This window comes from Schistocerca americana, chromosome 1, assembly GCF_021461395.2.
Source record: "Schistocerca americana isolate TAMUIC-IGC-003095 chromosome 1, iqSchAmer2.1, whole genome shotgun sequence".
Lineage (NCBI taxonomy): Eukaryota > Metazoa > Arthropoda > Insecta > Orthoptera > Acrididae > Schistocerca > Schistocerca americana.
In genome coordinates this window covers 176,907,737-176,930,747 of record NC_060119.1, presented here as the reverse complement: position 1 = coordinate 176,930,747, position 23,011 = coordinate 176,907,737, and the positions used below count along the sequence as shown (strand labels likewise).

General features: G+C 39.4%; 1 protein-coding gene across 1 annotated transcript in view; it reads left to right on the top strand.

Moving 5' to 3' along the window:
* LOC124613988 (trithorax group protein osa-like) overlaps positions 1 to 21,737 on the top strand; it is a gene marked incomplete at its 5' end in the record, with an annotated part of 283,482 nt that extends 261,745 nt beyond the window's left edge. Inside the window, one exon of the mRNA XM_047142819.1 lies at positions 20,350 to 21,737. Within this exon, the coding sequence (XP_046998775.1) occupies positions 20,350 to 20,637 (288 nt within the window). The remainder of the gene's footprint in view (positions 1 to 20,349) is intronic.
* Positions 21,738 to 23,011: the final 1,274 nt, after the last annotated feature.

Here is a 23,011-nt window from a genome sequence, read left to right as displayed (position 1 = left end):
TTTTGGAGTCAAATGTATTTATTTACTTTTTAACTGAAATTTAAATGCAATTGACTTTTTTGTAACAAAACTAACCATTCACTTTCAAAAAATTCAAATGAACAATTTAGATAGTAGGCAAACTAGAACATTTACCAGGAAAGATATCTGACAGTAGTTAATGTTACAGTAATGCAAACAGTGAGATTAAATCAAACAATGGAAAATCTAGGAAGGAATGTAACAATATTAGAGAAGGAAATGCTACTCACCATATAGCGGAGATGGGAGATACTGAGTCGCACAGAGACACAACTAAAAGATTTTCACAATTACAGCTTTCAGCCATTAAGGTCCTTGTCAACAATAGACACACACACACACACACACACACACACACACACACGCAAATACAACTCACACATACGACTGCAGTCTCAGGCAATTGAAACCACACAGCGAGCAGCAGCACCAATGCATGATGGGAGTGTCAACTGGGTGGGGGTAAGGAGGAGGCTGGGGTGGGGAGGGGAAGGGATAGTATCATGGGGGTGGCACACAGTAAAGTGCTGCAGTTTACATGGATGACAGGGGAGAGGTGGGGAGTGAGGGGGAAGCAGAAAAGGAGAGAAACAAAAAGAAATAAAAAGAGTGGGTGTGGTGGTGAAATGATGGCTGTGTAGTGTTGGAATAGGAGCAGAGAGGTGGCTGGATGGGTGAGGACAGTGACTAACGAAGGTTGAGGTCAGGAGGGTTACGGGAACATAGGATGTATTGCAGGGAAATTCTCACCTCCTCAATTCAGAACAGCTGGTGTTGGTGGGAAGGATCCATATGACACAGGCTGTGAAGCAGTCATTGAAATGAAGGATATCATGTTTGGCAGTGTGTTCAGCAACAGGGTGGTCCACTTGTTTCTTGGCCACAGTTTGTCAGTGGACATTCATGCAGATAGACAGCTTGTTGGTTGTCATGTCTACAAAGAATGCAGCACAGTGGTTGCAGCTTAGGTTGTAAATCACAAGACTGGTTCCACACATAGCCGTGTCTTTTATGGGATAGGTGATGTTAGTGACTGGACTGGAGTAGGTAGTGGTAGGGGGATGTACGGGACAGGTCTTGCACCAAGGTCTATTACAGTGGTATGAGCCATGAGGTAAGGGTTTGGGAGAAGGGTTGTGTAAGGATGGACGAGGCGTTACCTACAAACAAATCCGGGAAACAGCTATGGGCACCCGCATAGCACCATCTTATGCCAACCTGTTCACAGGCGATCTAGGGGAATCCTTCCTAAACACCCCGAATCCTAAACCCCTCACTTGGTTCAGATTCACTGATGACATCTTTGCTATCTGGATTGAAGGTGAGGACACCCTATCCACATTCCTCCAGAACCTCAACAACTTCTCCCCCATTTGCTTCACCTGGTCCTCCTCAACACAACTAGCCACCTACCTAGATGTTGACCTCCACCTCAAAGATGGTTACATCAGTCCTCCGTCCGTATCAAACCTACTAACCACCAGCAATACCTCCACTTCGAGAGCTGCCAGCCATTCCCTACCAAGAAGTCCTTTCCATACACCCCAATCACCCATGGTCGTCACACCTGCAGTGACGAGCAGTACATCTCGGAACATACCCATGGTCTCACTGAAGCAATCACTGACCGTAATTATCCTCCCAACCTTGTACAAAAACAAATCTCCCATGCCTTATCTTTCCAGTCTCCCACCACCTCCCAAAGTCCCACTGTCTGGCCACAGAAGAGCATTCCCCTTGTTCGCTGCAATATACCCTATGTTCCCATAACCCTCCTGGCCTCAACCTTCATTAGTCACTGTCCTCGCCCGTCCAGCTTTATCCTTGTTCTCATTCCAGCATTACACAGCTGTTATTTCACCACCACACCCAGTCTTTTTATTTCTTTTTATTTATATCCTTTTCTGCTACTTGCTGCCTCCCTACTCCCCACCTCTCCCCTGCCCCCCCCCCCCTCCCCGTCTTAACTGCATCACTTCGCTGTCCACCAACTGCACTGTACCATCCCTCCCCCTCCCCACCCCAGCCTCCTCCTTACCCCCACCCAGTCGTCACTCCCATCATGCACTGGTGCTGCTCCTCGCAGTGTGGTTTCAGTTTCCTGAGACTGCAGTCGTGTGTGTGTGCGTATATTGTTGACAAAGACCTTAATGGCCGAAATCTATAATTGTGAGAATCTTTTTGTTGTGCATATCTGTGACTCAGCATCTCCACTATATGGTGAGTAGCTTCTTTCCTTCTCTGAAACTCAAGTTGTCACCCTCCAGAGCTACTTGCTGCCCACACAGAACTACAAAAGAACTGTAGCAGCAAGAAGTTTCAGCACACATAATACAACAACATTCAGTTCACTATTATCAGGAGAAAGGTGGGAGGAACCTTTCCAAATAGGTGACACCAACAAAAAGTTTGGGAAATTTTCTAGTATCTTCAGTGATTACTTTGAAAATGCATTGCCTCTGAAAACACAAGTAATAGGAGGCAAAGCTCCAAAAGCAAAGAGATGAATGACAACAGTTTTCAGATGTCAAGTGTGAGAAAAAGAGAACTACTCAGATACAGGGAAAACAGTATCATACCCGTACTTCAGTACATTCAGAAATACCTTCAAATCTACAAAATAGTGATACACCAGGCAAAAAGAATGGCCTATGATAAGTTCATAACAGTCAGCACATGAAAGTTAAGTAGTAAGGAAAGTAATAAAGAAGGAAGCAAATGAAGTGTCCCTTAAATGGAAAACGTCACTCTGAACCATGGGAACAAGAATGTAACTGATCAGCAACATATCCCAAATCTTTTAGGTGTTACTATGCAGGATACGCAAATAATTTAATAGTCTGTGGCAAAATAGATACTGAAAAGAAACAGAAAAACAAAGTGCACTCATGTTCATCTTTGATGTATGTTTGTGGAACAGCTCCTGATGAAATCATCCATGTTGCATCAACTGTTAACAAAATGTCATCAGGAATTGATGGTATTCCTGATTGCATCATAAAGCAATGTATTACAAACACTTCACTGCCTCTTGCAAGTATAGTCAATTCAACTTTCCTGGCACACTTGTTTCCAGACTGTTTAAAAGTTGCTAAAGTAGTCCCTCTTCATAGACAAATCAAATATAGAAAACTATAGATCAATTGGCTTATAATCAGGCTTTAGTAAAATCATAGAAAAAGTAATGAATAATAGGCTAATTAAATTTTTAGAGAAAAACAAAAGTGTCAGTGATACTCAGCATGGATTTTAGAAAAAATAAATCAACAACTAGTGGCACCTATGATTTTATACACAATGCCCTGCAAACAGTGGACAAAAATCAAAATGCTACTGCCATTTTTCAGACTTAAGCCTTTAACATACTGGACCACAACATACTGCTGGACAAGCTCCAATTATTGGCATTAGAGGCATTGAGCTAAAAGGGTTCATATTGTACTTGACTTGACAAAAAGAAAACAGAAAATACAAATAAAACATGAACTGCAGGAAAATATTAGGGTATGTTTCTCAGACACTGTTGTTGTTGTTGTGGTCTTCAGTCCGGAGACTGGTTTGATGCAGCTCTCCATACTACTCTATCCTGTGCAAGCTTCTTCATCTCCCAGTACCTACTGCAACGTACATCATTCTGTATCTGTTTAGTGTATTCATCTCTTGGTCTCCCTCTACGATTTTTACCCTCCATGCTGCCCTCCAATACTAAATTGGTTGATCCCTTGATGCCTCAGAACATGTCCTACCAACTGATCCCTTCTTCTAGTCAAGTTGTGCCACAAACTTCTCTTCTCCCCAATCCTATTCAATACCTCCTCATTAGTTATATGATCTACCCATCTAATCTTCAGCATTCTTCTGTAGCACCACATTTCAAAAGCTTCTATTCTCTTCTTGTCCAAACTGACTACCATCCATGTTTCACTTCCATACATGGCTACACTCCATACAAATACTTTCAGAAACGACTTCCTAACACTTAAATCAATACTTGATGTTAACAAATTTCTCTTCTTCAGAAACGCATTCCTTGCCATTGCCAGTCTACATTTTATATCCTCTCTACTTCGACCATCATCAGTTATTTTGCTCCCCAAAAAGCAAAACTCCTTTTCTACTTTAAGTGTCTCATTTCCTAATCTAATTCCCTCAGCATCACCTGACTTAATTCGACTACATTCCATTATCCTCATTTTGCTTTTGTTGATGTTCATCCTATATCCTCCTTTCAAGACACTATCCATTCCGTTCAACTGCTCTTCTATGTCCTTTGCTGTCTCCAACAGAATCACAATGTCATTGGCGAATCTCAAAGTTTTTATTTCTTCTCCATGGATTTTAATACCTACTCCGAATTTTTCTTTTGTTTCCTTCACTGCTTGCTCAATGTACAGATTGAATAACATGGGGGAGAGGCTACAACCCTGTCTCACTCCTTTCCCAACCACTGCTTCCCTTTCATGTCCCTCGACTTTTCTTTTGTTTCCTTCATTGCTTGCTCAATATACAGATTGAATAACCCTGTCTCACTCCCTTCCCAACTGCTGCTTCCCTTTCATGTCCCTCGACTCTTATAACTGCCATCTTGTTTCTGTACAAATTGTAAGTAGCCTTTTGCTCCCTGTATTTTACCCCTGCCACCTTCAGAATTTGAAAGAGAGTATTGTCAAAAGCTTTCTCTAAGTCTACAAATGCTAGAAACGTAGGTTTGCCTTTCCTTAATCTAGCTTCTAAGATAAGTCGTAGGGTCAGTATTGCCTTATGTGTTCCAATACTTCTATGGAATCCAAACTGATCTTCCGCGAGGTCGGCTTCTACCAGTTTTTCCATTCGTCTGTAACGATTTTGCGTTAGTATTTTGCATCCATGACTTATTAAAGTGATTGTTCGGTAATTTTCACATCTGTCAGCACCTGCTTTTTTTGGGATTAGAATTATTATATTCTTCTTGAAGTCTGAGGGTATTTCGCCTGTCTCATACATCTTGCTCACCAGATGGTAGAGTTTTGTCAGGACTGACTCTGCCAAGGCTGTCAGTAGTTCTAATGGAATTTTGTCTACTCCTGGTGCCTTGTTTCAACTCAGGTCTTTCAGTGCTCTGTCAAACTCTTCACGCAGTATCGTATCTCCCATTTCATCTTCATCTACATCCTCTTCCATTTCCATTATATTGTCCTCAAGTACATCGCCCTGGTATAGACCCTCTATATACTCCTTCCACCTTTCTGCTTTCCCTTCTTTGCTTGGAACTGGGTTTCCATCTGAGCTCTTGATATTCATACAAGTGGTTCTCTTTTCTCCAAAGGCCTCTTTAATTTTCCTGTAGGCAGTATCTATCTTACCCCTAGTGAGATAAGCCTCTACATCCTTACATTTGTCCTCTAGCCATCCCTTCTTAGCCATTTTGCACTTCCTATCAATCTCATTTTTGATACGTTTATATTCCTTTTTGCCTGCTTCATTTACTGCATTTTTATATTTTTTCCTTTCATCAATTAAATTCAATATTTCTTCTGTTACCCAAGGATTTCTACTAGCCCTTGTCTTTTTACCTACTTTATCCTCTGCCGCCTTCACTATTTCATCCCTCAAAGCCACCCATTCTTCTTCTACTGTATTTCTTTCCCCCATTCCTGTCAAGTGTTCCCTTATGCTCTCCCCGAAACTCTCTACAACCTCTGGTTTAGTCAGTTTATCCAGGTCCCATCTTCTTAAATTCCCACCTTTTTGCAGTTTATTCAGTTTTAATCTACAGTTCATAACCAATAGATTGTGGTCAGAGTCCACATCTGCCCCTGGAAATGTCTTACAATTTAAAACCTGGTTCCTAAATCTCTGTCTTATCATTATATAATCTATCTGAAAACTGTCAGTATCTCCAGGCTTCTTCCATGTATACAACCTTCTTTTATTATTCTTGAACCAAGTCTTAGTTATGATTATGTTGTGCTCTGTGCATAATTCTACCAGACGGCTTTGTCTTTCATTTCTTAGCCCCAATCCATATTCACCTACCACATTTCCTTCTCTTCCTTTTCCTACTACTGAATTCCAGTCACCCATAACTATTAAATTTTCGTCTCCCTTCACTATTTGAATAATTTCTTTTATTTCATCATACATTTCTTCTATTTCTTTGTCATCTGCAGAGCTAGTTGGCATATAAACTTGTATTACTGTAGTAGGTGTGGGCTTCGTGTCTATCTTGGTCACAATAAGGCGTTCACTATGCTGTTTGTAGTAGCTTACCCACACTCCTATTTTTTTATTCATTATTAAACCGACTCCTGCATTACCCCAATTTGATTTTGTATTTATAACCCTGTATTCGCCTGACCAAAAGTCTTGTTCCTCCTGATACTGAACTTCACTAATTCCTATAATATCTAACTTTAGCCTATCCATTTCCCTTTTTAAATTTTCTAACCTATCTACTCGATTAAGGGATCCGGTATTCCACGGTCCGATACGTAGAACGCCAGTTTTCTTTCTCCTGATAATAACGTCCTCCTGATTAGTCCCCACCTGGAGATCTGAATAGGGGACTATTTTACCTCCGGAATATTTTACCCAAGAGGACGCCATCATCATTTAACCATACAGTAAAGCTGCATGCCCTCGGGAAAAATTAAGGCTGTAGTTTCCCCTTGCTTTCAGCCGTTCGCAGTACCAGCACAGCAAGGCCGTTTTGGTTAGTGTTACAAGGCCAGATCAGTAAATCATCCATACTGTTGCCCCTGCAACTACTGAAAAGGCTGCTGCCCCTCTTCAGGAACCACACGTATGTCTGGCCTCTCAACAGATACCCCTCCGTTGTGGTTGCACTATGGTATGGCTATCTGTATGGCTGAGGCACGCAAGCCTCCCCACCAAAGGCAAGGCCCATGGTTCTTGGGGGGGGGAGGTCTTAAAAAAAAAAAAAAAAAATGGAGTCCCTCGGGGATTCATTCTTGGGCCAATCCTCTTTGTCCTCTATATAAACAATTTAGACCTAAACATTGTGTCACAAAGAAATACTTTTTATGTAGATGACATAAGCGTCCTTATCACAGTAAATACAAAAAACCAATTACAAACCGCTGTAAATAAAACTACTGCACAGCTACGTAGATAATTTGAAGAGAAACATCAGTGTGACAATGAACTCCAGCAAACTTCTATCACCTCTGGAAACAAAGTTTTTAAGCATATGGCTTCGAAATAACTTCAAATGGCATACACATATAAACAAAATGAATGGAACACTAAATAAAATATGTTATAATCTACAGTTACTCTGTGTTAAAGCATGTTTTAACTCTGTCCAAATTGCCTGCTTTGCTCAATTCTGTAGCATCCTACTGTACAAAACTATATTCTCGTGTAATACACCACCTAGTTCACTTATTTTCCTAACCCAGAAAAGAACTGTAAGAGCAATGCAACATGCTTGACAAACAGATTCTTGCAAACCCTCTTACAAAAGTCATCAATCCTCCCACTTCCTTGTATGCACATACTAGAAATCTGTATGTATGTTAAAAAGAATGTAAAAAACATATGAAAATTTTAATCTAGAATGAGATTTTCGCTCTGCAGTGGAGTGTGCGCTGGTATGATACTTCCTGACAGATTAAAACTGTGTGCCGGACTGAGATTCGGACTCGAGACCTTTGACTTTTGCAGGCAAGTGCTCTACCAACTGAGCTACCAAAGCATGACTCACGCCCCATCCTCACAGCTTTACTTCTGCCGGTACCTCTTCTCCTACCTTCCAAACTTTACAGAAGCTCTTCTGTGAACTATGCAGGACTAGCACTCCTGAAAGAAAGGATATTGCAGAGAAATGGCTTAGCCACAGCCTAGGGGATGTTTCCAGAATGAGATTTGCACTCTGCAGCAGAGTGTGTGCTGGTATGAAATTTCCTGGCAGATTAAAACTGTGTGCTTGACCGAGACTCGAACTCGAGACCTTTGCCTTTCAGGGGCAGTGCACACTCCACTGAAAATCTCATTCTGGAAACATCCTCTAGGCTGTGACTAAGCCATGTCTCCGCAATATCCTTTCTTTCAGGAGTGCTAGTACTGCATGGTTCGCAGGAGAGCTTCTGTAAAGTTTGGAAGGTAGGAGACGAGGTACTGGCGGAAGTAAAGCTGTGAGGACGGGGCATGAGTCGTGCTTGGGTAGCTAAGTCGGTAGAGCACTTGCCCATGAAAGGCAAAGGTCCCGAGTTCGAGTCTCAGTCAGGCACACAGTTTTAATCTGCCAGGAAGTTTTGAAAATTTTAATATCCTTGAGCATGACAAGACAAGAGGAAAACCTTGACGTTCAGTCAGTAAGGAAATCAGCCTACAAAACTTCCACAATAAACAGTGGTATACAAATTTGCAATAGTCTTCCACATAAGGTAAAAATCATATCATCATTCACACTCTTTCGTAAACCCTAAGGGTGTTGTTATTAGATCATTGCTTATACTCAGCAGCAGAATTTTTATAACATTAGAGATACAAGAGACTTGAAACAAGACAGTTCCGCTACTGCAAGTAGTGCAAGCTCTTTTATGAATGAAACTAAAATTTAAATAGCTACTAAAATAATAGTGTATTTTTACTGTGTTGTGTTTGTTCTGTGTCCCACAATCCGGAAAAAAAATTTGGATGAATGAATAAATAAATAAATCTTTTGGACAATATTTATTGCCTACCTATTTAGACAAGATTTATTGAAAATATATTAATATCAGTAAAAAATTATTTATTGTCCAATATGCTCATAAATACATGTATCATAATTGTTGATCTGTAAGTCAATTCCTTTCATCAGAAACATCATTCAAAAATGCAGAAGCCATACTGCTTCCCAACAGTGATAAATTTATTTTTTATTTATTTATTTTTTCTGTCCATCCATAGGCAATATAGATTGTATGGATGTTGTCAACAAATACATATATATGATACATATATTTTTGAGCTACAAATAACAAGCCTGGCATGCACCTTCTACTCTGCTCCCAAATAATGTAAGGCTCACTGCTTCTTGCAAAGGAGGACAACAGGTACATTACTGTCTCAGTAATGCTGTACCAATTCTCATCTCAAATGTTTGTTGATCAGTTCCAAATGATAGTGTTGTTATTAAAATAGCTCTGATTGCTCTTCCTGTTTTCTATAATAACCCATTATTTTAAAGCAATGAAAATTTTATGAATGAACATTACTGTTTCCTGAAAGCATTTTATTTAAAAACAAAAAAGTTGAGCACCATTACTATGACAAAATGGTATACCAATTTTTTACCTAGTTTTAGTAAAAACTAAAGAACTGTTATAACTAATACCAAACAGCAACCAAAAATGTTGGTTATTCAGAACTAAAATACCAATGTTGGTTTTAAGCAATCAGTTTTTCTCATTCCTGTGGGATGTACCCTCAGCCATGCACTTCACAGTGATTTGCAAACTGTAGATATAGATTCTGGTATCCATAAAGTGAAAAATGTTGTATATAGGTTGAAAAAATAAATTGCTGTCTGAAATTCCAACTATTTATCCACTATCAAACATTTTTGCTCTCCTTTAGCACTTACTGTGATTGATCAACAAGCAGATGTGAGAAATTGTAGAGTGAAGCAATGACTATGAATTAACACTTTGCCTAGGTTTAATAGATTTTTAGAAACTGTTTGACTGATTTCCTTCACAATTTGTACTAACAGTCCCTTGTTTGACTGATTTCCTTCAAAATTTGTACTAACAGTCCCTACATCTACATCTACATTGATACTCCGCAAGCCACCCAACGGTGTGTGGCGGAGGGCACTTTACGTGCCACTGTCATTACCTCCCTTTCCTGTTCCAGTCGCGTATGGTTCGCGGGAAGAACGACTGTCTGAAAGCCTCCGTGCGCGCTCTAATCTCTCTAATTTTACATTCGTGATCTCCTCGGGAAGTATAAGTAGGGGGAAGCAATATATTTGATACCTCATCCAGAAACGCACCCTCTCGAAACCTGGCGAGCAAGCTACACCGCGATGCAGAGCGCCTCTCTTGCAGAGTCTGCCACTTGAGTTTATTAAACATCTCCGTAACGCTATCACGGTTACCAAATAACCCAGTGATGAAACGCGCCGCTCTTCTTTGGATCTTCTCTATCTCCTCCGTCAACCCGACCTGGTACGGATCCCACACTGATGAGCAATACTCAAGTATTGGTCGAACGAGTGTTTTGTAAGCCACCTCCTTTGTTGATGGACTACATTTTCTAAGCACTCTCCCAATGAATCTCAACCTGGTACCCGCCTTACCAACAATTAGTTTTATATGATCATTCCACTTCAAATCGTTCCGTACGCATACTCCCAGATATTTTACAGAAGTAACTGCTACCAGTGTTTGTTCCGCTATCATATAATCATACAATAAAGGATCCTTCTTTCTATGTATTCGCAATACATTACATTTGTCTATGTTAAGGGTCAGTTGCCACTCCCTGCACCAAGTGCCTATCCGCTGCAGATCTTCCTGTATTTCGCTACAATTTTCTAATGCAGCAACTTCTCTGTATACTACAGCATCATCCGCGAAAAGCCGCATGGAACTTCCGACACTATCTACTAAGTCATTTATATATATTGTGAAAAGCATGGTCCCATAACACTCCCCTGTGGCACGCCAGAGGTTACTTTAACGTCTGTAGACATCTCTCCATTGATAACAACATGCTGTGTTCTGTTTGCTAAAAACTCTTCAATCCAGCCACACAGCTGGTCTGATATTCCGTAGGCTCTTACTTTGTTTATCAGGCGACAGTGCGGAACTGTATCGAACGCCTTCCGGAAGTCAAGAAAAATAGCATCTACCTGGGAGCCTGTATCTAATATTTTCTGGGTCTCATGAACAAATAAAGCGAGTTGGGTCTCACACGATCGCTGTTTCCGGAATCCATGTTGATTCCTACATAGTAGATTCTGGGTTTCCAGAAATGACATGATACGCGAGCAAAAAACATGTTCTAAAATTCTACAAGAGATCGACGTAAGAGATATAGGTCTATAGTTTTGCGCATCTGCTCGACGACCCTTCTTGAAGACTGGGACTATCTGTGCTCTTTTCCAATCATTTGGAACCCTCCGTTGCTCTAGAGACTTGCGGTACACGGCTGTTAGAAGGGGGGCAAGTTCTTTCGCGTACTCTGTGTAGAATCGAATTGGTATCCCGTCAGGTCCAGTGGACTTTCCTCTATTGAGTGATTCCAGTTGCTTTTCTATTCCTTGGACACTTATTTCGATGTCAGCCATTTTTTCGATTGTGCGAGGATTTAGAGAAGGAACTGCAGTGCGGTCTTCCTCTGTGAAACAGCTTTGGAAAAAGGTGTTTAGTATTTCAGCTTTACGCGAGTCATCCTCTGTTTCAATGCCATCATCATCCCGTAGTGTCTGGATATGCTGTTTCGAGCCACTTACTGATTTAACGTAAGACCAGAACTTCCTAGGATTTTCTGTCAAGTCGGTACATAGAATTTTACTTTCGAATTCAATGAACGCTTCACGCATAGCCCTCCTTACGCTAACTTTGACATCGTTTAGCTTCTGTTTGTCTGAGAGGTTTTGGCTGCGTTTAAACTTGGAGTGGAGCTCTCTTTGCTTTCGCAGTAGTTTCCTAACTTTGTTGTTGTACCACGGTGGGTTTTTCCCGTCCCTCACAGTTTTACTCGGCACGTACCTGTCTAAAACGCATTTTACGATTGCCTTGAACTTTTTCCATAAACACTCAACATTGTCAGTGTCGGAACAGAAATTTTCGTTTTGATCTGTTAGGTAGTCTGAAATCTGCCTTCTATTACTCTTGCTAAACAGATAAACCTTCCTCCCTTTTTTTATATTCCTATTAACTTCCATATTCAGGGATGCTGCAACGGCCTTATGATCACTGATTCCCTGCTCTGTACATACAGATTTGAAAAGTTCGGGTCTGTTTGTTATCAGTAGGTCCAATATGTTATCTCCACGAGTCGGTTCTCTGTTTAATTGCTCGAGGTAATTTTCGGATAGTGCACTCAGTATAATGTCACTCGATGCTCTGTCCCTACCACCCGTCCTAAACATCTGAGTGTCCCAGTCTATATCTGGTAAATTGAAATCTCCACTTAAGACTATAACATGCTGAGAAAATTTATGTGAAATGTATTCCAAATTTTCTCTCAGTTGTTCTGCCACTAATGCTGCTGAGTCGGGAGGTCGGTAAAAGGAGCCAATTATTAACCTAGTTCGGTTGTTTAGTGTAACCTCCACCCATAATAATTCACAGGAACTATCCACTTCTACTTCACTACAGGATAAACTACTACTAACAGCGATGAACACTCCACCACCGGTTGCATGCAATCTATCCTTTCTAAACACCGTCTGTACCTTTGTAAAAATTTCGGCAGAATTTATCTCTGGCTTAAGCCAGCTTTCTGTACCTATAACGATTTCAGCTTCGGTGCTTTCTATCAGCGCTTGAAGTTCCGGTACTTTACCAACGCAGCTTCGACAGTTGACAATTAGAATACCGATTGCTGCTTGTTCCCCGCATGTCCTGACTTTGCCCCGCACCCGTTGAGGCTGTTGCCCTTTCTGTACTTGCCCAAGGCCATCTAACCTAAAAAACCGCCCAGCCCACGCCACACAACCCCTGCTACCCGTGTAGCCGCATGTTGCGTGTAGTGGACTCCTGACCTATCCAGCGGAACCCGAAACCCCACCACCCTATGGCGCAAGTCGAGGAATCTGCAGCCCACACGGTCGCAGAACCGTCTCAGCCTCTGATTCAGACCCTCCACTCGGCTCTGTACCAAAGGTCCGCAGTCAGTCCTGTCGACAATGCTGCAGATGGTGAGCTCTGCTTTCATCCCGCTAGCGAGACTGGCAGTCTTCACCAAATCAGATAGCCACCGGAAGCCAGAGAGGATTTCCTCCGATCCATAGCGACACACATCATTGGTGCCGACATGAGCGACCACCTGCAGATGGGTGCACCCTGTACCCTTCATGGCATCCGGAAGGACCCTTTCCACATCTGGAATGACTCCCCCCGGTATGCACACGGAGTGCACATTGGTTTTCTTCCCCTCTCTTGCTGCCATTTCCCTAAGGGGCCCCATTACGCGCCTAAGGAACATGTCATTGATTCTACCTAAGTTATTACTCTGCAGATCATATAGGTCAGTGCTAAAGTTTCAGTTATACTTCAACAGGATGGTGAGAAATTCAGAACTGAAATAGGAGGCAGACAAGTAGATTCCACACTACAAAAGCTAATCTCAGCTTATCTAGAAATAATTTTCAGATCCTTAAACTTTGAAAACAAAGAAGGAATATTTGTTAATGGGACATTTCTGAATCACTTTTGTTTTCTTCATGACATTTTCCTATCTGTGTGCCTCTTCTGTACATAAGTTTCAACAATTACTGGAAGTAGTTAATAGAGGAAGTCTAAAAGTAGGGCTGAAAATTAATTACAACAAGACTAAGATAATGTGCGATAAACAGATCAAAAAGGAAACTCTAGAAATTAACATCAAAGTCGTAGATCCAGCTCATGAGTTTTTGTGTTTAGGGCAGTTTGCGAATGAGTGGTTCAAAAAAGCTCACAATTTGCAGCATTGTCCCAATAAATGATCATGGTACTTTGGTTCTGAGTAGAGTGGATGACTTTGAAGGATCTTTGGCAAGCTAGGCTGTGACTTTCTGGACTTGCGCCATTGGGTTGAGAACTGTAAGGTCCCCCTAAGTTTATCAGGTGTGCACTACACATTAGTGGCTGCTACTCAGGTAGCTGACAGTGTTTGGGATGTACATAATGTTTTTTTTTAGATTAGGTGACTCTCCATCCAAGGCAGATAATGATAGCTGTAGGAAACCCAGAAGTATCAGTGCAAGATCCAAAGAAATGCCTCCTACATGTGAGAGTATTAAAATCCTAAAGGTTATCTGCCAAAGCATTCACAACAAAGTAAAGCTCACGTAATGCTAGGTACAGACAGTTGTTTGAAACCTGAAATTGATAGTGATGAGTTTTTCTGGGAAAATTTAAGTGTGTGTAGGCAAATGGGAAATGGATGTGGTGTACTTGTTGCAGCAGACAAGAAACTCATATCTACTGAACAGAAATTGAAGCTATGTGTGAGATTGCTTGGGCATGACTCAGTACTAGGGGTGGGTGTAAAATAATAATTGGTTCATTTTGTCACTCTTCTCCTGACGTAACCAAAACCTTAGAGAGAACCTCAGTTCACTTGTACGTAAGTTTCCCAGTTATACCATAATCATTGGTGGAGACTGTAATCATCCAACAATCCATTGGGAAAATTACCATTTTATTAGTGGTGGGCGTGATAAGATATCCTATGAAATATTACTAAATGCCTTCTCTGAAAACTGCCCAGAAGCCCAGAACAGTTAGTTTGGAACTCCCAGTCATGATGGAAAATATTGGATCTAATGGCAAAAAATAGACCTTACCCCTTTGAGGGATATAAGTGACCATGCTGTAGTTTCAGCAACAATGATTACTAAAGTACAAGGGCAACTAAACCAAGCAGAAAGATATATATATAAGTTCAGTCAACTAGCTAAAAAATCAGTAGCGTCATATCTCAGCGAGGAACTTGAAACATTCAGCACAGGTAGGAGCACATAGAGGAACTAAGCCTCAAGTTTAAAAGAATAAATGACCATACAGTCAACAGATATGTACCCAGTTCATAGTGGAAAAGACCCTCCATGGTACACAGTCTCTGTAAAGAAAGTACTAAAGAAACAGAGATTACTGATAATAGGTGATAACAAAGCATAGGACTACAGATAGAGAGAAGCTGAATGAAATGCATTTTACTGCCAAGCGAGCGATGCTTCAAGTCTTCAGTGACCGCTGTAGCAGAGTATTGTCAAATGATCTTTGCAAAACCCAAAGAAATTCTGGTTGTATGGAAAGGCTGTTAGTGGCAACAAAGTTAGTGTCCAGTCCCTAGCGATTAGGTAGGAACTGAAACTGAGGGTAGCAAAGCAAAAGCTGAAATGCTTAACTCCAATTTCAAATGTTCCTCCACAAAGGAGAACTGCCATAATTTAATCCTTGAACCACTGAAGAGATGAGTGCAATAAGTATTAGTGTCAGTGACATTAACAAACGGCTGAAATCATTAAAACCGAACGAAGCTCCATGGCCCAATGGAATCCCTAACAGATTCTCTACTGAATATGTGGCTACGTTAGCCCCTCTTTGATCTAATGTATATCCATCGAACAAAAAACAGTGCCCAGTTTTTGGAAAAAAGCATAGGTCACAGTCATGTACAAGAAGGTTAGTAGAAGTGATCCACAAAACTACCATCCAGTATCCTTGACAGTGATATGTTGTAGAATCTTGACACATATTCTGAGCTCAAACATAATTAGGTATCTCAAACAGAATGACCTTCTCCTTGCTAACAAGAATGGATTGCAAAAACATCAGTCACGTGAAACCCAACTCGTACTTTTCTCACGTGACATACTGAAACTTTGGATGAAGGCAGTCAGGTAGATGCATAATTTCGTGATTTCTGGAAAGCCTTTGACTCAGTACCACACCAATGCTTATCGTCAAAGGTACAATCATGTGGGGTATCAAGTAAAATTTGTGACTGGATTGAGGACTTGTTGATAGGGAGTACACAGTATTTTATCTTGGACAGAGAGTCATTGTCAAATGTAGTACTAACTTCAGGTGTGCCCCAGGGAAGCGTGTTGGGACCCTTGCTGTTAATGTTGTATATTAATGACCTTGTGCACAATATTAATAGTAACCTCAGACTTTTTGCAGATGATTCAGTTATCTATAATGAAGTACTGTCTGAAAGAAGTTGCATAAATATTCAGTCAAATCTTGAGATTTCAAGTGGTGTAAAGATTGCTAACTTGCTTCAAATGTTCAAAAATGTAAAATTGTGCACTTCACAAAATGAAAAAATTGTACCCTATGACTGTTATATCAATGAGTCACAGCTGGAATTAGCCATCTCATACAGATACCTAGATGTAACAGTTTCTAGTGATGTTGCTGTTGTGGTCTTCACTCCAAAGGGTTTGACACAGCTCTCGATGCTACGCTGTCCTGTGCTAACCTCTTCATCTGCAAGCTACATCCTTCTGAATCTGCTTACTGTATTCTACTGTATTCATCTCTTAGTCTCCCTCTGTGATTTTTACCCCCCTCCCCACAGTACTAAACTAAATTGGTGATCCCTTGATGCCTCAGAATGTGTCGTACCAACTGACCCCTTCTTTTAGTCAGGTTGTAACACAAATTTCTCTTCTCCACAATTCTGTTCACTACTTCCTCACTAGTTGCGTGATCTATCGATCTAATCTTCAGCAGTCTTCTGTAGCAACACATTTCAAAAGCTTCTATTCTCTTCTTGTTTAAACTGTTTATTATCCATGTTTCACTTCCATTCATGGCTGCACTCCATATAAATAGTTTCAGAAACCACTTCCTGACACATAAAACTATACTTGATGTTAACAAATTTCTCTTCTTCAGAAACATTTCTTGCCAGTCTACATTTCACATCCTCCATACTTCGGCCATCATCATTTATTTTGCTGCCCAAATAGCAAAACTCGTCTACTACTTTAAGTGTCTCATTTCCTAATCTAATTCCCACAGCATCACCTTATTTAATTACACTGTGTTTAATTGTCCGCAGTTTACTTTTGTTGATGTTCATCTTATATCCTCCTTTCAAGGCCCTGTCCATTACCTTCAACTGCTCTTCCAAGTATTTTGTTGTCTCTGACAAAATTACAATGTCATCTGCAAACCTCAAAGTTTTTATTTCTTCTCCCAGAACTTTAATTCCTACTTCAAATTTTTCTTTTGTTTCCTTTACTGTTTGCTCAATATACAGATTGAATAACATCAGGAATGGGCTACAACTCTGCCTCACTCCCTTCTCAACCACTGCTTTCCTTTCATGCCCCTTGAACCTAATAACTGCCATCTGGTTTCTGTACAAGCTGTAAATAGCCCTTCACTCCTAGTATTTTATTCCTGCTACCCTCACAATTTTAGAGAGAGTATTCCAGTCAAAAGCTTTCTCTAAGTCTACAAATGCTATATACATAGATTTATCTTTCCTTAACCTACCTCCTAAGATAAATCATAGTGTCAGCATTGCCTCACATGTTCCTACATGTCTCTGGAGTCCAAACTAATTTTCCCTGATGTTGATTTCTGCCAGTTTCTCCATTCTTCTACAAGGAATTCATGTTAGCATTTTGCAACCATGACTTATTAAACTGATATTCGGTAATTTTCACACCTTTCAGCACCTGCTTTCTTTGTAATTGGAATTATTATATTCTTCTTGAACCTGAGAGTATTTTGCCTGTCTCCTACATGGAAGAGTTTTGTCATGGCTGGCTCTCCAAAGGCTGTCAGTAGCTCTAACGCAATGTGGTCTATTCCTGGGGCCTTGTTTCGACTTAAGTCTTTCAGTGCTTTGTCAAATTCTTCACACAGTATCATATCTCCCTTCTCACCATCATCTACATCTTCTCCCATTTCCATAATATTGCCATCAATTAAATATCCCTTGTATAGACGCTCCACATATTTGCTCCACCTTTCTGCTTTCCCTTCTTTGCTTAAGACTGGTTTTCCATCTGAGCTTGTGATATTCATCAGGATGGTTCTCTTTTCTCCAAAGGTCTTTTCAATTTTCCTGTAAGCAGCATATATGCTTCTAGATTCTTACATTTGTCCTCTAGCCATTCCTGCTTAGCCATTTTGCACTTCCTGTTGATCTCACTGCATAGATGTTTGTATTCCATTTAACCTTTTTCAGTTACTGCATTTTTATATTTTCTCCTTTCATTGATTAAATTCATTATCTCTTGTGTTATCCAAGGATTTCTACTAGCCCTTGTCTTTTGACCTATTTGATCCTCTGCTGTCTTCACTATTTCATTTCCCAAAGCTACCCATTCTTCTTCTATTGTATTCCTTTCCCCTGTTCTTATCAAATGTTCACTAATGATCTCTCTGAAACTCTCTACAACCCCTGGTTCTTTCAGTTTATCAAGGTCCAGTCTCCTTAAATTCCTGCCTTTTTGCAGTTTCTTCAATTTTAATCAGCAGTTCATAATCGTGCCCTTGGAAATGTCTTACAATTTAAAACCTGGTTTCAAAATCTCTGTCTTACCAATACATAACCAAACTAAAATCTTCCAGTGTCTCCAGGTCTCTTCCACATATACAACCTTCTTTTATGGTTCTTTATATAGCCTTCTTTCATGATTCTTACACCAAGTGTTAGCTATGATTAAATTACGCTCCGTGCAAAATTCTGCCAGGCAGCATCCTCTTTCATTCCTTTCCCACAGTTTGTATTCACCTACTTCTTTTCCTTCTCTTGCTTTTCCTACTATTGAATTTGAGTCCCCCATGAGTATTAAATTTTCACCTCCCTTAACTATCTGAATAATTACTTTTATCAAATCACACGTTTCCTCAATATCCTCCTCATCTGTGGAGCTAGTTGGCAAATAAACTTGTACTACTGTGGGTGTGGGCTTTGTGTCTATCTTGGCTACAATAATGCATTCAAATGCTGTTCATATTAGATTATCTGTATTCTTATTTTCTTATTCATTATTAAACCTACCCCTGCGTTACCCGTATTTGCTTTTGTATTTATAAACCTGTATTCATCTGACCAGAAACTGTTCCTTCTCCCACTGAACTTCACTAAATCTCACTCTATCTAACTTTAAGCTATCCATTTCCCTTTTTAAATTTTCTGACCTACCTGCCCAATTAAGTGATCTGACATTCCATGGCCCAATCTGTACAACGCCAGTTTTATTCTCCAGATACCAACGCCATCCTAAGTAGTCCCTGCCAGGAGATCCAAATGGGGGACTATTTTACCTCTGGAATATTTTACCCAAGAGGACACCAACATCATTTAACCATACAGTAGAGCTGCACACCCTCGGAAAAAAATATGGCTGTAGTTTCCCCGTGCTTTCAGCCATTCACAGTACCGGCACAGCAAGGTCGTTATGGTTGATGTTACAAGGTCAGATCAGTCAGTTATCCAGACTGTTGCCCCTGCAACTACTGAAAAGACTGCTGCCCATCTTCAGGAACCACATGTTTGTCTGTCCTCTCAACAGATACCCCTCCATTGTGGTGCTACAGAAGAATGCTGAAGATCAGATGGATAGATCACATAAGTAATGAGGCGATACTCAATAAAACTGGGGAGAACAGAAATTTGTGGCACAACTTGACTATAAGAAGGGATCGGTTGGTAGGACATGTTCTGAGGCATCAAGGGATCACCAATTTAGTATTGTAGGGCAGTGTGGAAGGTAAAAATCATAGAGGAAGACCAAGAGATCAATACACTAAGCAGATTCAGAAGGATGTAGGTTGCAGTAGGTACTGGGAGATGAAGAAGCTTTCACAGGATAGAGTAGCATGGAGAGCTGCATTAAACCAGTCTCTGGACTGAAGACCACAACAACAACAACAACAACTTCAACAACATAGGCTAAAAGAATGGAATTCAAAAAGTTAATTACGTGGACATCATCATCCATCTATAAACTCAGATCCTTGTTTCAAACTTTAATTTAATTAAGTCAGTTTAGTTTTTTGTTTCATTAACACATGGCACATGTACTTTATTACAGTTTCTGTAATAAGATAACTGCTAATTCATTTGCCACTCTTTGTCCAATGCTAAAGTCTGTGGTATTTCACATTATCCTGCTACTTATGAGACAGTAAAAACTAACACAATCCGTTTCCATTTAATGGGCATACAAGCATTAGTAATTTTGGGAGTGTAAGATACCATATTCTGGTGTTCAGTCTTATTTAATCTTTAATGACCGAAAGTCTGCTTCTCCATTGACCTGCATTTGTTTTTAAGTACATTGTGTTAAATTATTTTCATGTTTCCCTACTCATAATGGTTACAAATGAGCACTTGTGTATGTGAAATAAGAGTAAACAATGTTACAAAGTTACCAACGAATTATCATCTACATAAGTCAGAAAATACAGCTTTTAGAAGCTCTCAGCTTTTAATCGCATGACTGGAGTATTTACATCTTATGATCGTTTTATCTTTACGTTTATGCACATATATGGCATGTTGTTCGCAAGTCCTAGTGACATTACTGTACTGTTTTATTAGTTTATTTTTAATGAGTTCAGGCAATGAATCACCAGTGACCATTGGTTTTCTTTAGCCCTCTCTCACCACCTTAACTGTAACAAATATTTATCATTTCAGGAGAACCAGATGATTAGCCAACGCAACAACAATCTAAATGAATACTACGAAAACCTTCGAAATAATGTTATTACTTTACTGGAGCATGTGAGATTACCTGGTGGAGGTAGTGGACAACCAGGAATTGGACCTGCTCCTGGAGAAAAGTTGGTTCATGATAATTTTGACAGCTACCTCAGTAAGCTTCAGACCCTATGTACTTCCGATGGTTACTGTGATGCCGAAGGTAATCGACCATTGTATGAAACTGTGAAATCTGCTCTACAAGACTTTACTGTACTGCCTACACCCATCTGAATTTAACAAACAAATTAATATGATCTGCAGGTTGATGCTGAGAAAATTGATTATTGATCCTACCATTTACGGATAATGTGTGAGTCAGTTGGCATTATCGTGAAATAGTGCTGTGAATGAATTAGTATGCAGTGATCTTAGTATGTATTTGACTCAACAGTAGTGTCTTTGACACTAGATACTTGGGTTGTTACCCATGCTACCTTTTTTAATGGTTATCAGCTAATTTTGTGCATCTATGCTGGTGTGACTACTTGTGTCTGAACCTGTGATCCCCGACCTGCAAGTGCATCTGTGCAATTGATTGTAGGCATAAAATATCAACGAATTCAACTGTGTTGTGATTAATAGTTTATACAGACTTGTAAGTATTGTAATCCTCAATGCTATAGGTCAGTGTTGTAATAGATCGTTTTCTTTGGGAGATGTCTGTATTAACACCACTCTTAAATGCTACAATGAAGACAAATGTGGTATATGCAGCAATGGATTTAATTAAAAATTAAATTATTTCACATTTGTGAGTGGTTTACTCATGTTTCCAAAAACTATGTCCAATGTAGATGAATTTGCCATTCATGTGTGACAGTTGATTTTGTTGATTGTCCTTGGACGTGAATTCACTAGAGTGACATTCTACTCCATTGAAAATAAATAACACGTTGTTGTGTATCCTATGTAGAATAAATATTCTGTTTGTTAGAGCAAAAAAAGAAAAGTGTTATTTACGAGTATTACATGATCATTGTACAAGACTATTTTTGTGCACATCCCTTCAGGTTTTATGATTTCTTGTGTAAGACTACAACAGTCAATACTTTATTACCATAAGCAAAAAGTTTCAATGGAAATACAGGGCAATATATTGACACTACAGTAATGATATTTTCTATGAGGTATATTTGTCCTCTCCTATAACTGGATATGACATCATGGTGCTAGATGATGGTGTTGCAGTCATGAATGACATCTGATACATTTTTTGCAATTGTCTTAAGTGAAGAATAAAGAATATTGTTTGTTTATGCCTCAACAGATAGCTTGTTAGACTGATGTGTTTTTGTTTGTTGTTGTATTATTGATTTTTGTTAATGCCATTTAAGCAGAAGTTGCTGTTTATGCCAACATAATGGCAGCTACAAATATTTATCCCTATTAAATGTTATTAAAGCCTTATATGTAATCTTCTGTGAAAGAAATACTTTCCATTTTCATTTATATGTACTTAGTGTGTATTTATTTTTTGAAATCTGAATAATACACCAAATTTTTCTAAAGTTCAACTGCAACATGAGATTGACAAGAAAATTTGGAACTACATAAGAGTGTGCAATGCATGTAATGTGATTACAAAGTAAATACTGTATTAGGCAATATCTCAGTGTTCTGTAAATTATTCTGCTTGTTATTTGTCTACACTAGGATTGGTTAACTTATGAAATTTGTGAAACAAAAATTAAATCAGACAAAGCTGTGCTCTAAGCTGAAATTACACATATAATTATTTGCATTTATGCTACCTTCCTGTGTAATGCATAGTCCATAATGCTGTTTCTTTTAAACTGGACGGATAGGTACTCCAGGATAAAAAACTTCTGGTTTCAAATGCCTGCATCCTATGAATTGTGAATTTTCCTAGGAGTTTGACAATTCATTAAGCACTTTAAATCTAATACAGTACTTACCAATAATATAATTTTAATGCTTTAACAAAAAATGATATTAAATTTATTTTTTGTTCATGTAAACAAAATAAAAATAAATTGTCTAGATGTTTTTTAAGAAACAATTGCTACTCATGATGTCAATCACTGGATTAAAACTGAACCTGTGCAGTTTACCAATTTTAGGTAAAGAACAATCAGTATGGCCTTTTGCCATGTGCTGAAAGCTCAAAAGTTATTAGAAGTTAGAGACAAGGTTTTAACCACTGGGAAATAACATGTACATAGAATACCAAGAGAGTATCAATAAAACAATCATCTTTCTGCATGTTTATATTGCAGTTTGTGTAAAAGATGATGGATGTTTAGGTAACAGCACAAGTCAATGCATATTTTCTGGTCATTTTATTTTGTATTTTTGTAATGCTATGAAAAAATGTTGATATACTGCTTTGTAGCCTCAAAAAACTAAAATCAAGACACTCACAAAGAGAAATATTTAATTCAGTTGACCTTCATTAGGCTCTCCAACAGGTGTTGTACAAGCATTTGCAGCTGCTTCTGAAATGTCATGATGTGATGATAGTTTTATATACATATTCATATTTTAGTATCACTTCATATGTATTATGTATTGTCAAAATATATTACTGTTATGATGTACACTGTTATCTCAGACCCTTATTCATAAACACGGCTCATTAACCACT